General features: G+C 45.3%; 2 protein-coding genes across 3 annotated transcripts in view; one reads left to right on the top strand and one right to left on the bottom strand.

Moving 5' to 3' along the window:
• Nucleotides 1-5818, top strand: part of TIMP3 (TIMP metallopeptidase inhibitor 3) — a 33535-nt gene extending 27717 nt beyond the window's left edge. Inside the window, exons 2-5 of the mRNA XM_083181135.1 lie at nt 585-667; nt 3873-3984; nt 4500-4621; nt 4959-5818. Coding sequence (XP_083037261.1) covers nt 585-667; nt 3873-3984; nt 4500-4621; nt 4959-5156 — 515 coding nt within the window. The 3' untranslated portion in view covers nt 5157-5818. The remainder of the gene's footprint in view (nt 1-584; nt 668-3872; nt 3985-4499; nt 4622-4958) is intronic.
• Nucleotides 1-16825, bottom strand: part of SYN3 (synapsin III) — a 202954-nt gene that overhangs the window by 115810 nt on the left and 70319 nt on the right. For both annotated transcript variants that reach the window (XM_083181129.1, XM_083181128.1), the window contains exon 6: nt 13584-13673. In XM_083181129.1, the coding sequence (XP_083037255.1) occupies nt 13584-13673 (90 nt within the window). The remainder of the gene's footprint in view (nt 1-13583; nt 13674-16825) is intronic.

A 16825-nucleotide genomic window follows, 5' to 3' on the forward strand; every position in this document is an offset into this window, starting at 1 on the left:
TCATCACCGCACCGCACCGTAGCTGCGAATTCAGACTGGATCGCAGAGCAATTTTTTTTTCTGTAATGGACAAAACCATGTTGCGCTGCAAGTGGGGCACATGGCTGCGCTTAGGATCGGAATCTGAGGTTAGGCACCCATAATTCAGGCACTTTTCACCCGAATTCTTGGCCGATGCGTCAGAATCGGGTGAAGTGTATTGAATAAATGTAGCCAAGAGATTTGGGTGGGGGGGGGGGGTTCAAACTGAAAGCTAAATTGCAGTTGAAAAATAAAACAGTCAGTATTTACCCTGCAAGGAAACAAAATAACTGACCCAAATCTAACACTCTCTGTCTGCACCTGTTGCATCTGCCCCACCTGCAGTGCAGCACGGTTTTGTCCATTGGAGAAAAAAAATTTGCTCTGCGATCAGATCTGAATCAGACCCTATATATGCAGCAGGGTTATCGTGTGTATCAGATAATAATCGGCCAGCGCTGGTCGGTTAGTGCATGGCGGGTCTGACACAACTGTATATCATGCTGAATAACTGTGTATGTACGCGGCCCTCCTCACTCGTGTATGTGTTTGTTTTCTTACAGTGATCAGAGCGAAGGTTGTGGGTAAGAAGCTGATGGACGATGGGCCATTCGGGACTATGCGATACACAGTGAAACAGATGAAGGTGAGAGTTCTGCTCTGCGACTGCCGGTTATGCGCAACTTACTGTGCTCTGCAGTCACACGTACTCCAGATCAGGTGGTGCTCTGCAGTCACTCGTACACCAGATCAGGTGGTGCTCTGCAGTCACTCGTACACCAGATCAGGCGGTGCTCTGCAGTCACTCGTACACCAGATCAGGCGGTGCTCTGCAGTCACTCGTACACCAGATCAGGCGGTGCTCTGCAGTCACTCGCACATCAGACAGTGCTCTGCAGTCACTCGCACATCAGACAGTGCTCTGCAGTCACTCGTACACCAGATCAGGCGGTGCTCTGCAGTCACTCGTACACCAGATCAGGCGGTGCTCTGCAGTCACTCGCACATCAGACAGTGCTCTGCAGTCACTCGCACATCAGACAGTGCTCTGCAGTCACTAGTACACCAGATCAGGCGGTGCTGTGCAGTCAATCACAGACCAGATCAGGCAGTGCTGTACAGTGGCACACACAGACCAGATCAGACGGTGCTGTACAGTGGCACACACAGACCAGATCAGACAGTGCTCTGCAGTCACACGCACACCAGATAGTGCTCTGCAGTCACACGCACACCAGATAGTGCTCTGCAGTCGCACACAGACCAGATCACACAGAACCATGTGACATAACTACAACCAATGACATCATTGTTGGCGTCACTGTTGGATTTATAAGTAACGCTTACAAAGCCTAAACTGTCTTTATTTTTACCTTGCCAATTCCATCAGTAAATGTTCCCCATTTGGCAGAATGTAACCCCGCATATTTCTGCATCACTGACCGCTGTAGAGCGTGGCCGCGTTAGGAGTAACGGCGCTGACATCGGTTAGTCACAGAACACTCCATGCTTAGTATATAAACTAGTAAACACATGAGGTCACCAGCCGCTCCCCTCGTTATCCTCTCTCCCGGGGACTGGATGGTTCGGACGGCCGTTGTTTCCAACCTGTGACATTCACTACTGTGATGTTGGGTAAAAATGCTTCTGGGCACGTAAAACATTTTTCCAAACTGCCCAATAAAACGGGATTGATCATTCACAGTCTACGGTCCCTGGAGGCCGTCCTGCAGACAGGAGTGGTGGCGCTTCCCCGGCCAATACACCCCCCCCCCCCCCCTCTTTCCTTCTGTGGATTTCTGAGACTGATTTCTTAGCCTTTAATGCTGAAGGGGATGATCTATGGCAGACCCACTTAAGCCATTAGGGAATGTGTTGGGGCCATTTCTGTAGTATCCAACTGCACATGACGATCTTTGGGCACAGGCTGAGTCTGTGATGCATGGAATGATTTGGGACGATGTAATATGGATGGGGTTCAAGTCTTGGCTATGACCCCCCCCCCAAGTCATGAGGCTGGCTTACTTCCTTGCCGAGAAGGAAAGGAAGGGAATTCTTTGGCACGCAGTCTAGAAACCTGCAACTTATTAAGGGAATAAAGCTGTAGAGAGCAGCGAGTAGGACGCATGCCATCTGGGTAACAATAGGGTTATTTATGAGCAAACCGGAGGGAGGCCGGCGCGGGGGGCTCAGTTACGGGACTGAGATCCGGCACTCATGTGATTACTACACTGGGATAATCACAGATCTTACACTTGTAGGATTTGTGGACACTGAGATTAGTTACGTTATTTCCATTATCCATTTGTTGTTTTCCAATTGAAGAGGGAAGTGTCAGAATCAAAAAACAAATACATTCACTGCATGTGCGCTCAGGTACAGTGCATTGCTGATGATCTTCTGTATTTGATCATTCTGTTTTCCATAGTATTAAGTAACTACCGCTTTCATATGGCACAAGGTGTAGTGAGCAGGGAGGCATTGGAATGCCCCTCTGAGCTCTGTTTTCAAAGTGACATACTACTTCTTCTCCCTCAGCCTGTATCTGCGTAGCTAAGTTACTGTGTCTGTGACTGGCGGCCAGGCATTGTGATTTGTATCTTCTCTGTACACTTCAATTTCACCCGCCCCACCTCCTTGCTACAACATGTGATATTCCCCACCCCATGTCCATGTTACCATGGAAATGATGACACTGTGGCAGCCCTCTTTGGTTTCCCTCCAGAGAGTTATTCAAAAAGAGTTAGTGATTTCTTTCAGATTGCTAAGAAAAGCGTCAGATGCTTAAAAGGTACTTAACTTGCTATTTACTAATAAATAACTGGTCATTGCTGCTTTAAGACAAAACTTAAGTTGCACAAAAAAAAGAAAGAAGAAAAGAATGTAAATTGTCGAGGGATGTGACCATGGGCGAGATGCGTATCAAAACTTGAAGAGCGATCAAACAGCTCCTAAATAACATTTTCAAACACGGCTTGTAAAATGACAGTTAGGAGATGATTGGCTTGTACTTTATCTCTCTCCTTAGGTCTTCCCCCTTGTGTTGTATAAGGTGAAATATTGATTCTAAGGGATATGAGATCTACTATCTATGGATCATGCGGGATCTGAGATCTTTTGTGTATAGGACATTGTCAGAACTAGGACCCCGCGTAACTTCTCATTGCTCGGCCACGTGACCACTATTAAGTCCCAGCATTCAGGGTGTACGTTCCCTTATGAAATCCAGATGGCTTATAGGGTGGAAGCTTGAACTCATTGTGACTTCAGTCTAAAATGTTTCTCTTCTGCCAACTCCAAGCTTCTAATGGGCCATATAATTGTCCGCTCCCAAGTGTTCAGGCCTGATGCACCCCCCCCCCCCCAACAATCCTGTGTAGCCTTGCTCTTGTCTAGGCAACTGTTAGCGCACGTAAATGGGTGAGTCAGTCACTATGAGCTGGTGGTGCCAGACCTTGCACGCAGTTAGCACAGTAGTGCAAGAAGCAGCCTCACACTTATCTCACAGACAACTTATTCTTCTGAAGATCTCGTCTGACACACGGCGAGAACATGTATTAAAACACATTTGTTGTAGCTAAACCTTAGTAAATATAGTAACATCTTCTCCAGCCAGCTAGTATTTTGGTTACGTTCTTCTGCTCCAGGTCTTCCAGACGCTCGTGATCTTATTCCCAGTAGGGAGAGGAAATAATAATATTAAAACACATTTTTGGAGGCGTTTAGGGCGAGGAAGCTGCCAGATAGCACGAAGTGCATATGTGTAACGTAATGGGTTGAACTGCTAAAGTTTTGCTTTTAACCATGGAGAGTGCGTCACTTGGAAGTCACCCCTGTCTGTCTCTTCTCAGATGTACCGTGGCTTTAAGAAGATGCCTCAAGTTCAGTATCTGTACACCGAGTCCTCCGAGAGCCTGTGCGGGGTCAAGCTGGAGGTCAACAAGTATCAGTACCTGATCACAGGTGAGTGAGCATTGTCCTAAGGATGAAGCTCAGTTTGAAGTAGAGGTGGCCATCAACCATTGCGGAACCAAAGATTTCCCAGATGGTGAACCCCAGACCATTACAGGCGCCGTAACCGGTGTGAAACTTCTGTAAACTTTAGCCGCCCCCGTTCCTATCAGGCCAACAAATCAAACTCGACATAATCAAGACCTTCTGTAAATATTGTTGAAGTCGTTCCCAAACATTACGCAACGCCGCGTTATCGCTCAAGCACCATTAGAAATGTGAAGTTTTTTAAGTCAACACTTACGCGGAACGGTTCTGGGTCTGTGGCTGCGTCTACCAACTGGAACGCGGTTTTAATAAAGACAGCTGCTCGTAAACAGATGTTACTCATAATCCAGTCATCCATTCGAGTGGCTGAAATGGCAATTAATCTGTAACCGCAGCAATTAAAAACAGCACTATATTTATTAGGTAATGTCATTTCAAAAAGGACTCGTTTTTAACGTGGTGCCTCTACTCCTGTGCAGGGCGAGTGTATGAGGGCAAAGTGTACACCGGACTGTGTAACCTCATTGAGAAGTGGGACAAGCTGACACTTGCGCAACGCAAGGGCCTCAACCACCGGTATCACCTGGGATGTAACTGCAAGGTAAGCCGCGGATTTATCACAACGTAATCGCCAGTTCCACAACCCCAACAATCCATATCAACCAATCAGCTTGAAGCCATTATGTGCCTAGTACATTATGCAAAACGGTAGCTACAACCTGATTGGTTGATCTGGAAAACACTTCCTCCTGTTCTGTTAGAAGGTTTGACAGATCTCCGCCACCCCTGAATTAGCCTAGTCACTGATTAGGATGCAGTTTGACTTGCATGGTCATGTGATGGGGGGGGGGGCCTCAACAGATAACAGAACATGCATGATAAGTGTCATATGTGCTTGCCAGTGATCTAATGGAAGTCCCTGTTCTCCTGCGTTACAGATCAAGCCTTGTTATTACCTCCCATGTTTCATTACATCCAAGAGCGAGTGCCTTTGGACGGATCTGCTGTCTAACTTTGGCGCCCCCGGCTACCAGTCCAAGAATTACGCCTGCATCAAGCAGAAGGAGGGCTACTGCAGTTGGTACAGAGGGTGGACACCTCCGGACAAAACCGTCATCAACACCACGGACCCCTGAGCCCAGAGACTGTAATGGACAGTAAACCTGAAAATATATGCGGCAATGAAATTAGTGCCTGATTTCTTGCTAAATTTAGCACTTGGAACACTTCAGTCTTTGCCATCATACTGAAAGTATATATTTTTTAATCACTTATTTTCAATCACCCATTTAAGCCAGATGTGTGCAGGGTTCTGTTGGAAGGTCTTGCTTCATTTGTGTTTTTCCTTCTTTCTATAAAATTAACAGTCCACGTGGCTTGCTGACGTAAGCCACATCATTTTGAATTGACAGGTTCGGCACAGCGTGGAAAGACAGACTGGAGACAGATTAGACTGGATACTGGCTGAAATTCTGTCATTGAAAGTGCTGCGTATTTTTATTTGTTGCAGTTTGGACCTCCCACCACAAGAGGCACTGTGTAATGATCTTTTAGAAGCCGCTCTAGGCTGCAAAGGACCTCAAATAATACCCTAAAGATAAATTAAGATAAAGCTTCTGCTTACTAGGTCATGAAGTGGGGATGCTTTGGCTTATCAACGTGTCTTATTTTTACAAAACATGTTGGGCCTGGTCTCACACCCATATCCGATTTTATTATAAAGTATCTGAGACCACCGCATTCGGTTGGGAAAACATTTTTTAACATTGCACTAATAAATGAAAACATGTTTTTTGTACGTTGCTATGTACAACGCCAGTGCTACTTCTTAACAAAATGTTCATGATTGTATAGTGCCTTGCAGGTCACAGGCAGAACTAGCCAGAGAGAATAAGCTATTACAGCCTTCAATGTAGAGGCTGAAACTGCTCTGACATCAATGTTTCAGATGCAGCTCCCTCTTGTGGCCTGGAGTAGTATACAGCAAGTAGACTCCCTGTTACGTTAAAGGCTCCAGAAATTGTATTTATTTTTTTATTTTCTATGAAGTAGCTGTGATAAAATATATCGCCCAATCATTTAAGACAAAGAGTAAAGAGCTAATCGTTTGAGATAAGAGGTTGGGTGTTATAAAGATGAAGTGACGTACGTAATATTATGATAATATTTGATGAATTCAGAACATTTCAAGTGAAACGAGAACTTGTTCCAGGCGGACTGTTTATTTTTTTTTCTCTTGCCAATTGACTTTGTAATAACACTTCTGAGTATGTTGCCTGATATGTATCTAAATTCAGTCTTAATTCCATTATTCATGTGCTGTTGCACCTCCGGGCCACTAGAGGCAGTAATGATATTGACTGGTTGCTTCTGGTCAATGATCGTCTCCGCCACTGCCTAGACTCTCGCCGTCCATCGACCACAGTAGAAGGACTATTTTGGGGGGATATCAAACAAGTGTGTTCAATTGAAGCAAATTAAATTCTAAATTTCACTTGTATTCATGTTTATTCCTCAGAAACCACCAACGAATGGCGGCGCCTTCACGCCCCCTTCTTTGGGATTCCCGTAACGTGAATCTAAATTATGTATTTTTGTTGCTCACGACTAGTTGTTTTTATAGATACATTATATATGTAGAGTTCTAATATAAACGTCTTGAAGGTTTTTTTTTTTGTTTGTTTTTCCGTTCTGACAAAATGGGTGACTGCGTTTTACTGAGATTGCGCGACGTAACACATTTTCTGTTTATATTTTCTTTTCTCTTTATTTATCAGTTGTAGAGGAAAATGTTATTATTTTTTTTAATATATATCTTCACCCCATTCCAAGTAGAGAGTAGGTTTTTTTTTTTCCGTTTGATTTTTATTATGCTTTTTTTTTTACAGGTTTGCTACATGATATCACACATAGGAATATTTTATTGGAAAGGCATTTTATATTCGCAGCAGAAAATATTCTGGATTTGTCATTACGAGCGGCGCGTTGCTTTTTTGTAGTCCTAGGAAGAGAGGTTTTCCCGCAAACCACTTTCTAGCACAGGGCGGAATTATATGGATATAACTTCATACATTATGCCAGTATCAGCCGCCTCACTGCCAGTATTGACTTATTTGGTTAAAAAGTACAGTAGAATATTTCTTTTGTTCCTAAAAACACATTTTTTAAGCAGTGGTTTAGTGACCTATTTGCATATATCATATATATGGTCTATTATGTGACATTTTTTAAGAGTTAGAAAGTTTTTGCAACGGCCATTTTGTGGGCTGAATCCTTCTAAATGAGCATGGAGTTTATGTATTCACCAGTAGTCCGCCACAACGCTATGATACTTAGCGGCGTGACACGGGTTCCTAGAGCACGGACAGGAACATCGGTTCAGTTCACAAAATGGCTGCCTCCGCCTTGCATTACAAAATGTGGATTTGTGCTACACACGTGGAGGTCAGGTTTTTGGTGACTTGCTTAAAATTGCCTTAAGTCCCTTTTGCGTTTCCCCTGTTTGTATGTTCCGTGGCAATATATTTTTTCACCCCCTTGGTGCCGGTTTCCATTAGCAACTTTAGTTTTTGGACATAGTCTCCGATGGACTCTTCTGGGACAAAATGATTGGTTTACGGCTACGCAGTTGATGAGATGAGACGGAGGGTAGGCTATACTGTAGCTGTCTGCTCAACAGGGATAGTGAGAATGACTGGTCTGCATGCCTTTTGTTGCAGCAGGTGCAAACTTTATCCCCATGTCCTCTCACAAAGGTGGCTCTTCATAATAAGTTAATCGTTGACGGCGATCCCTGTCCCTGGGGCACTGTAATGATGCAGTAATTAGGCTGGGTTAGCTAACGAGTATTGCTCCATCAATGGGGGTCACTAACTGTGTCTGCAACACAATTAATTATAATTCAGTCCACTCATGTCACTCCAAATACTTAAGGATAAATTTACTAAAGCTTCGTCTCAATTCCAAAATCTCACACTCTAGTAACTTTGGGGCAGATGTACTAAGCCTGGTGAAGAGATAAAGTGGAAGGTGATAACGCACCAGCCATGTTTGAAAAATGAAAGTTAGGAGTTGATTGGCTGCTGCATTATCTCTTCTCCAGGCTTAATACATCTGCCCCTTTACCCCTATTTCCTAAATGGTTTCTCTACTTTTGGAGATGTTACTTAAAGCTGTAGAAGAACTAAAGGACAGGACATGGATAGAGATGGCAGACATTTCCGAAGCCTATTGGAGCACGCTTTGCGTCCCTACCGCCGACGGCTGACTCTGCAGACGGATTAAAGACCAGGCGCTGCATTAAGCAAACAGTGAGCGCGCCAGGTCCCTGCAGGTGTTATGCGGTCCATATGCTGTATGACGTGACACATGACCTGCGGAGAACAGATTGGGCAGCTGATGGCTCTCCAGTTGTTGTTGTACTGGGACATGGTGGTTCACAAGGATGCTACCTACTCATAACTTGTACTAACCGCCCCTTTCCCTACACCCACCATGCTGTGTAGAAATTCTCAAAGGTGGTGTTCAAGTGCAAACCCACAGGATCAGGACGCAGGTCACGATGACATTGCCCGGGGTGGGGGGGATGCAGGTCACAATGATATTGTCCAAGGGGGGTGGGGGGGTGAGGGTTCCGGCTGTTTGTAGCGCAGACTCCGCATTTCTCCAATGTTATTTATGAAATGTAAATTCTGTGATTGTATATTGGCTTCTGCTCTAAAATGTTTGTGTTTTGCAGTATATTTTATCCTAAACATTAAACAAATACTTTATATTTCTATAAAACACTTTCCCTGCGTCTTTTCTTCGTGTTACTGACCGCTGTGTGTGTGTGTCGCACAGGATGAGGGGAGAGTATTCTGTGCGGTGCTCTGATATGTGGCTGGATGGGGAACAGGACTGAATGGTCCCCACCAACAGTAACTGGGTACCAGGTGCATATATTGTAAGGTGTAGGGAGCATTAATCCCGGCATCTGCTACACACTGGTATTATTACACTGTACAAGATCAGCATTATACCCTGCTCAGACACAGAGTTATCCTCATCATTAATATAATACATCTAGTGTCTTTTCAACATGGTACAACTTATACGTCCACTATGGATTCATATTGTGTCACAAGATACGCTAAGGGCCCGATTCAGGTTGGCTCAGTATGCTGCGAACAGCGCAGCTTACCCAGAGCGCCTGAGATGCCACCCACTGTCTGACGGGGCGGGCGTCACAGGACGTCAGCCGGCCACCCGCGTACCCATGGGAACGCCCATAAAACGCTGGGTGTTGCCATGGGTGAGCCACATTCCCGCTGCTGTCGGCCTCCGCAACAAACGGTGTGTAACTTGAGTCCGTTCGTTGCCAGGGTCTGCACATGCGCGAATACCCACTTGTGCATACGCAGCCTCCAAAACATTGGAACAGGGCCAAATTTTCTCCGTTCCGAATGAACCAGTGACATCAAGGAGTCAGTGACATCACTGGGAGTGCGGCCTATACAGTCACTAGGAGCTAGTGACATCACAGAGTGCAGCCTATCCAGTCACTATGAGCCAGTGACATCACTGAGAGTGCAGCCTATCCAGTCACTAGGAACCAGTGACATCAAGGAGTCAGTGACATCACTGGGAGTGCGGCCTATACAGTCACTAGGAACCAGTGACATCAAGGAGTCAGTGACATCACTGGGAGTGCGGCCTATACAGTCACTAGAAGCTAGTGACATCACAGAGTGCAGCCTATCCAGTCACTATGAGCCAGTAACATCACTGAGAATGCAGCCTATCCAGTCACTAGGAACCAGTGACATTACGGAGAATGCAGCCTATCCAGTCACTAGGAGCCAGTGACATCACTGAGAGCGCAGCGTATACAGTCACTAGGAACCAGTGACATCAATGAGAGTCCAACCTATCCAATCAGTAGGAAGCTGTGACATCACTGAGGCAAAAACAAAATAAACAAATTGTCTCAATTTTTTTGTTAATTGGGCAACAAAGTCAGTCAGGGATCCGTATCCTTGAGAATAAAGTAAAACAAATAAAAAACAATTCTCTTTATCATTGTACAGTAAATTCCACTCAGTCAGCTACTAATCAGTCTCAATAATTACATGCATAAGTGGAGTTCACTGTTTACCAGATGTTTCCTCTATATCCATCCACTTCTAATGGCTCTGTAGGCTGGCCAGCATAATTTAGGCCTATTATTCCCAATTAATTTCTTTAATTGGGGTCAAGAGGCAAACAGAATGAATATTTTAAGGAGCTGGCGGCCAAGGACAACTAAATATGTGCTGGCAACACAATCTGTGTAATATTCCTTATGTAATACAATACAACAAAAAAAAACCAGAAGGTCTTACTATACAATATGTTTTATGTCCTTACCGACGTTGTTAAAATGATCCGTATGTTGGAATATGGTTGCAAGATCGTGTTGCTGGCAAAATCACACTATATTTTTGCTGTTTTTGCCACATTACCAAGGAGACACGAAGGAACGATAATTATATACAAAAGATCTCCCTTTCCTGCTGCATCATTTGTGTTACAAACATGTATTTACAGTAGCTAGATGATTCCAGAGCTCCACCAGCTGGAGGAAGCCATTTTGTTAATGACGCCAACCTTCATTCAACCCATCCACTGACTGGAGTTCAATGTCAGAGTTAGACAGTTTGTCCTCTAGTGGTATACCTATGGAAGCATGTTGACAGGTGTTGGTTTGCCACACAATATGGCCACCTCTTCTGTCTGTCAGGGGCCATAGTGTATACCGTCACAGGCTGGTGAGTGGCCATATTCTCCGCCAACCATTGCTAGGGCTTTGTAGAGGCCTAGATGCTTGGATGGAAGTGTGAGGTGTATACAGACGAGTAGACTGTAGCAGGCTGGTTATTTGGAGACGGATCAAAAGAAGTGCTCTGGACGGGGTCCAATAACACACTCAATACTGGCAATTATAAGACGTCGATCTAACACCTTCCATTGTCCCCGCCACACACTCAGAGGATCACAGTCCAAGGTCTGCACTGAAAGCCTTTAGATCTTAATATAAAACACCTTTGGCTGCAAGATCAAACAAAATATTCATAGTCCAACAAATTGAGTAGCTAATTACCATCTTGTTTCATTCCCACTACATCAAGAATATTGCGCTACAGACGGAAAGCAAATCAATGCAAGTATCTGCATGTGTGGAATCTGAATGTTTCTAAATAAAGTTTTGTTTGCTTTTTTTTTTTTTTATTAAAATAGTCATGTGAAGTGTTTATTAATACATAGGCGAAACGCGTCGGGTCATCTTTGACTATCTTATGTTGTCCGGTGGCCGATGAGACCTCAGGAGCGGCAAATTTAGCGATGGGGTTCTAACAAGATTATATATCGCTAATAAATTATGGAATTGATTTAATTTGGCATATTATTGCACCTGCCACCCCAGCAACAGGAGCTAGAGCGGACGCAGATTCAGAGATGTAGCGTGTTATGGTTGTGTGGATGAACTGGTTGCAAACTGAGACACTTTGGGGTATTTAATGTTGATTCTGGCAGTCAGAACATTACAACAGCCGCAATATCGGCCAATCCGTCGTCAATTTGACAGTTGGAATGGAATCTTCCAACTTTCAGAAACAATCCGACAGTTGGAATCCACATGTCCGGCGGCCGTGTTCGACAACGCAGATTTCACCTTTTACAAGTCAAATCTGCACAGGCTTTAATGCAGTCAAAGATGGTCGCCTTAATTAGATATGTGCTGATTCGCTGGCTGTCATCAAATTTGGCGCACATTAATCCCGCACACTGATGGTGAACCTGCTCCTAGCGCTGGTCTGCTGCAAGTTTCCATGTTGCGATCCCTGGTGATGCCCAGATGAGAGATCTATAGTGGTACACTTACTAAGATGGGAGTTCTGTGGAAGATGGGATTTTGCAATGGGCAACCAATCCCATTCTGGGGCAGATTCTGGATTGGTTACTATGTCAACATCCCATCTTCACCACAACTCCCATGTTAGTAGATTTACCCCATAGTCTCTAGGTAGACAGTCAATAGGTCGACATTGATCAGGTCGACAGGTATAAAAAAAAAAAATCAACAGATTCAACATGACATTGGTTGACACACAAATAGTCAACGTGGTTTTTCGCATGTTTTACCAACATTTGCTTGATTTACAATCCACACGGGCAGCAACCGGTGCTACAGCGGTATCAGAAGCGCCCGGGTACTGCCACGTGGGTCACACAAAGACACATTATACACGTTTGCACACGTGCACTTCCTGATATATACTCTCTCACATCATATACCGTACATTATATACTGTATAACCCGCCGCCGGACGTCATATACATGTGACATTAATAACAATCACAAACTCAGCAAATAAAAGAAACGTGAATTCCACTCATTAAAAAGGATTCGTATTGTACAGCGGATATTAACATCACTGGTTACTAACTTCCCCGTTGGCTCCTAGTGTAATACAAAAAGCACAAACAGTAAGTTTCTGCAAAGCTTTTTACTTTGTTGAAACGTTACTGCTGCACTCCACTGTGCAGGTAACCTCCAGGCTTAAACACTTAAGGGTTGTTGCTATGGGCAACCAATTAGATACTATCTATTATCTTCTAGAAGGTGCTAAATACATAAGAAGTACAATCTGTACAATGGTTGCTACGGGCAACATCCCATCTTAAATAGAACTCCATCTTTGTATATAAACCCTCAGTATAAGGGGCCTATTTGTTACCCAAGTGGGCCCATAACAAATGGGGACGCCTAATAGTCAGTAACTCCGAATGCTGAGCGCTTTCTGAGGTTGCCGCAGGAACGTTTGCCATTGTCCAATCGGAAGCGTCTTCCCATGCAGGCTACATCATAATGGCCTACCCTCCCGGAATGGCTTGGAAGCTCCCAAAAATCATGTCCCCCTCCCGGCCCCCAAGAAGGTGGGCAAGTCTCCTGCATGCTCCCCAGAGCCCCCACAACCCCTTTCCACGCAATGATAAATCCCGGAATTCCCAACTCTCCCGGGAGGGGCAACGATCACGCAAATTGTATAACTTTGCTGCAATTTAGTGACGGCAGGCTTAGTGCCGTCAGCTGTGTTGCTATGGGCAACCATTCAGATTCTATTATCTTCTAAAACACAGGTTCTCAAAGTCGGTCCTCGGGACCCCACGCAGTGCAGGTTTTGCAGGTGTCCTCACAGAATCAAGCGAAATAATTAGCTCCACCTGTGGATCATTTCAAATGGGTCAGTCAGTAATGAGTGCACCTGTCGGGTGACCTGGAAAACGTGACCTGTGTGGGGTCCTGAGGACGGAGTTTGAGAACACCTGTTCTAGAAGGTACTAAATAAATAGGACTAGGACCTTGCAAAGATGGAGAGTGCTCCCCAGAAACCCCCTGTTAGGTGGAGCGTACACTCTAAAAGGGACTTCTCCGACTCGTCGTCAAACCCTTTTCCAAGACAGTAACTATCACCAGAGCCGGTATCTCCGGCTTCTCTGCCCTGAGAGATCCCGTGTCTCGCAGAGACAGTGACACTCACCATCTGCTTGTGGTTAGGGAAGAAGGTCTGATCCACCAAGGGGAACTTGTCAGCGCCCAGCCGCTGGAAGATCTTTATGAGCTGCGAAAACTGGAGAGACAATGAGAGAGTTAGAACTGAGGCCACAGCTGTGTGTGACAGCCAAGTGATCGTATCGGAGACGTTCACATTATTAAACTCTCGGCAGGCCAACACCTCACCGCGACAAGGCTCGTACTGACCGAGGAGGCGACGTGAGGTCACCCGGCACTACGAGACACTTCTAGGCTGCTGCTGCTATGGCGTATTATATTCATTCATTATTGGACATACTATAACACAGATTATTCTTTTGCATTGTTGGAACTAAATTGATAAGTGTGCAACTCACTGCGCTTACAATGCAGGTTTTCTGGAAAACCCTCGCTCATTTGTCAGCACGTCCCACGGAGGTGTGAGGTACTAAGAAGCCACAAAGTGCCTCTTTTCCATATTTTTCAGCTAATTTGGATGCACAGTGCTGGTTTATGGGCCTGGTGGCCGGGGCAGTCCTTTGGGTGGTCTTACAGACAGGGCCACCATCAAGGGGGGGGGGACAGGAGTACTGGACCCTGACTGGGGGATGTCAGTGCTGTGGGTTGTCACGCACTGCCGGAAGCCATAGCGAAAAAGTTGTGTTTTTAATACGGCTGCAGCCACAAGCCAACAGGAGCTCACAGACCGGCAGCCAATCAGGAGCTCCTGCAGCGCCACTCCTGATTGGCTGCCAGTCTGCGAGCTCTGTCTATTCAGTTCATGGCTGCCTGCCAGACACTCCTTCCCTGTGGTGCTGCTGTTGCAGTCCCGACACAGATAATGGTTGCACACATTGACCACATTTAGACCCCAGGAGCAATACTGACCTTTCCGAAAACCATTAGGAGTTGCTCTGACACCTTTACGACACCCTCCCTGAGGACTAACTAGAGATGCCACCCAATAGTTTTACCATTGGATAGCAGTGTTCTGATGTTTGCTGCCATCGAATAGTAAACATTTGATGGTGTTGCAATGGTTCAGCCCCCAGTCCCATCCCCAGCTGGCTACGCTGCAAAGGCTAATATGATAAAAGGAGGTTACAGTATGTGTGCAAACACTCTATGGCCCATACCGACCAATCAGAGGCATGCTCTCTTTTTCTGACCACTACTAGAAATTGAGAACTATAATCCGATTGGCTGTTCCATAGAATCTGTATAATCACGTAGGTAAGTTTATGGATTTTAGGTAAAATAGGCCTCATTCAAAGGCGGACGCAATGGCGGTTGTTGCTGCATCTTTCTACGCAGCGAGTCTGGGAAGGGGTGCAATTGCCAAGGCAGACGGCATTTGTCTAGAGATGCCCAATGCCAACTTTTCACATCAGCTGCTTGTGTACAAAGACGCAGCATTGTATGTTCAGAATGTACGTCGCGAGTAAGCCGCCGGGGCCAGAGAAACGGTGACATGAAACGCATCTGAAATGGTGGCGACAGGTCTGCATTTTCGTTACCAATCCCTTTAATGTAAGGCAACTGTTGTATTTCCTATCTTTGCCTGCCGCTAGGCCACCAATGTTCACATTTGCTTGAGACAATATTTTGGTTTTTCGTTTGACCATTACATGAACCCTTTTAGGCTCTACAGAAGCATCTTATTTTCCTCTGTAGATGGTCTGCTGTGCCCAGAATGTCTCCCCCCGATAAAAGGCAAACTTATCTCAAATATCCTAACTTATAACAAGTCCCCATAACTCGATCTTACATAATTCTCTCAGCAAGGCGAGCACTGTTCCAACTTCAAACGGCCTTTATAGAATGGAGCTTGGAGTGTATGCGTGGTGGTTATTTAATACAAATGTTGTTTATTTGAAACACAGAACATTGGAAGGACAATAACAAAGATGGCAGCTGTTGGCATCTTATAGGCTAGTTTAGCATCATGGGCAGGCAGAGGAACCGGGGGGATGGGCAACACATTTTCCTTTACTTTAAAAATATAACATACTTAACGAATTGAAGGCAATGCAAACTGATTATTTGAGTACATTGCTGAAAGACACAGAAGGCAACTGGAAACAGACAGCCTTACATTCAGTAAAAGTTGCATGAGGGTGTGCATGAGGCAACAAAACTGATGTCATCAAAACATAACCCTATAAATGCCAGAAACGCTGGATTCGGAAGGGCCACAATCCCTCCAAGCAGGCAGACGAATATATTTTTACTTTAGTTTAAACATTTACCTCAGAAAATCCGTAAATATAGTTCATACAATCTACTTTCAGTCACAATAGCAAGTTAATAATAATATACTGTAGAACTATTTTAAGCTTAGTGTCCCACTAAATCCTGGCATGCAGCAATATTAACCAGCTCATTATTCTTGGCAAGCGGGCAGAGAGAAAACATGGCTTCCAGCGCCACATCGGTGCCTGGAGCGTGACAGGGGGAAGAATAACATTCTTTTGTTTTGTCTAGTTTTCTGGATGTTTTAGGAGCTATCAACAGTCTGTATCAGGGAACAGTCCTCCCTATCTCCTGCTTGTCCGATTTCCTCGTCCCTGTCATCTTGTCCCAAAAACACTGAGTCACTCGTTCCTCTGGTTTCAGTTCCTGCAGATAGTGTCATTTACGGTAAATTGGGGACATTTGTGGAAACGGACACACGCGGAGCTACAGAAAACTCGCTCTGGTTCACACAAGCCAATGGAAGTGTAAGATTGTCCGGTGCCGTTTAAAAAGTGTTTGCAAAAATTTGTTTGGCTATTATGGTGGGGCAGCGTACACCTGTACGCAGGGCTCTGCAAATTAGAAGAGAACTGATCCGGTCTGAATAACCCCTAAGTCGCTGTTCGAATTCTCGCATGGTTTGGAATTTGGAGTTTAAGGGCGGGATGTATTAATATACATCGCCGCCCTATGTCACGCCCCCGCCGTGATGCCAGCGCATATGTACTAACAGGTGAGGGGGCGATGCGGGGCGGCAGGGGGTCGGCGCGGGGCGGCGGAGGGTTGCGGTAGAAGCCCATTGGCTTCTATGGGGCATCGCCAGATTTTTCTGGCGATGCCCCCCGCTGCGGTAACCCGGCGGGGGATGGTTACAGCATCGCAAAATGCGGTAAAAATCCCGATAACGGGGTTTTTACCGCATTCTTTGCTTAGAGAATCTCCCCCTGCGTGAGATCACTGGCCGCGGCGCGCCTTCTACTACAGTACGTAGGACACATATGTATTGCTGGGATT

The sequence above is a fragment of the Crinia signifera genome, chromosome 4, assembly GCF_055691185.1.
Source record: "Crinia signifera chromosome 4, ASM5569118v1, whole genome shotgun sequence".
NCBI lineage: Eukaryota > Metazoa > Chordata > Amphibia > Anura > Myobatrachidae > Crinia > Crinia signifera.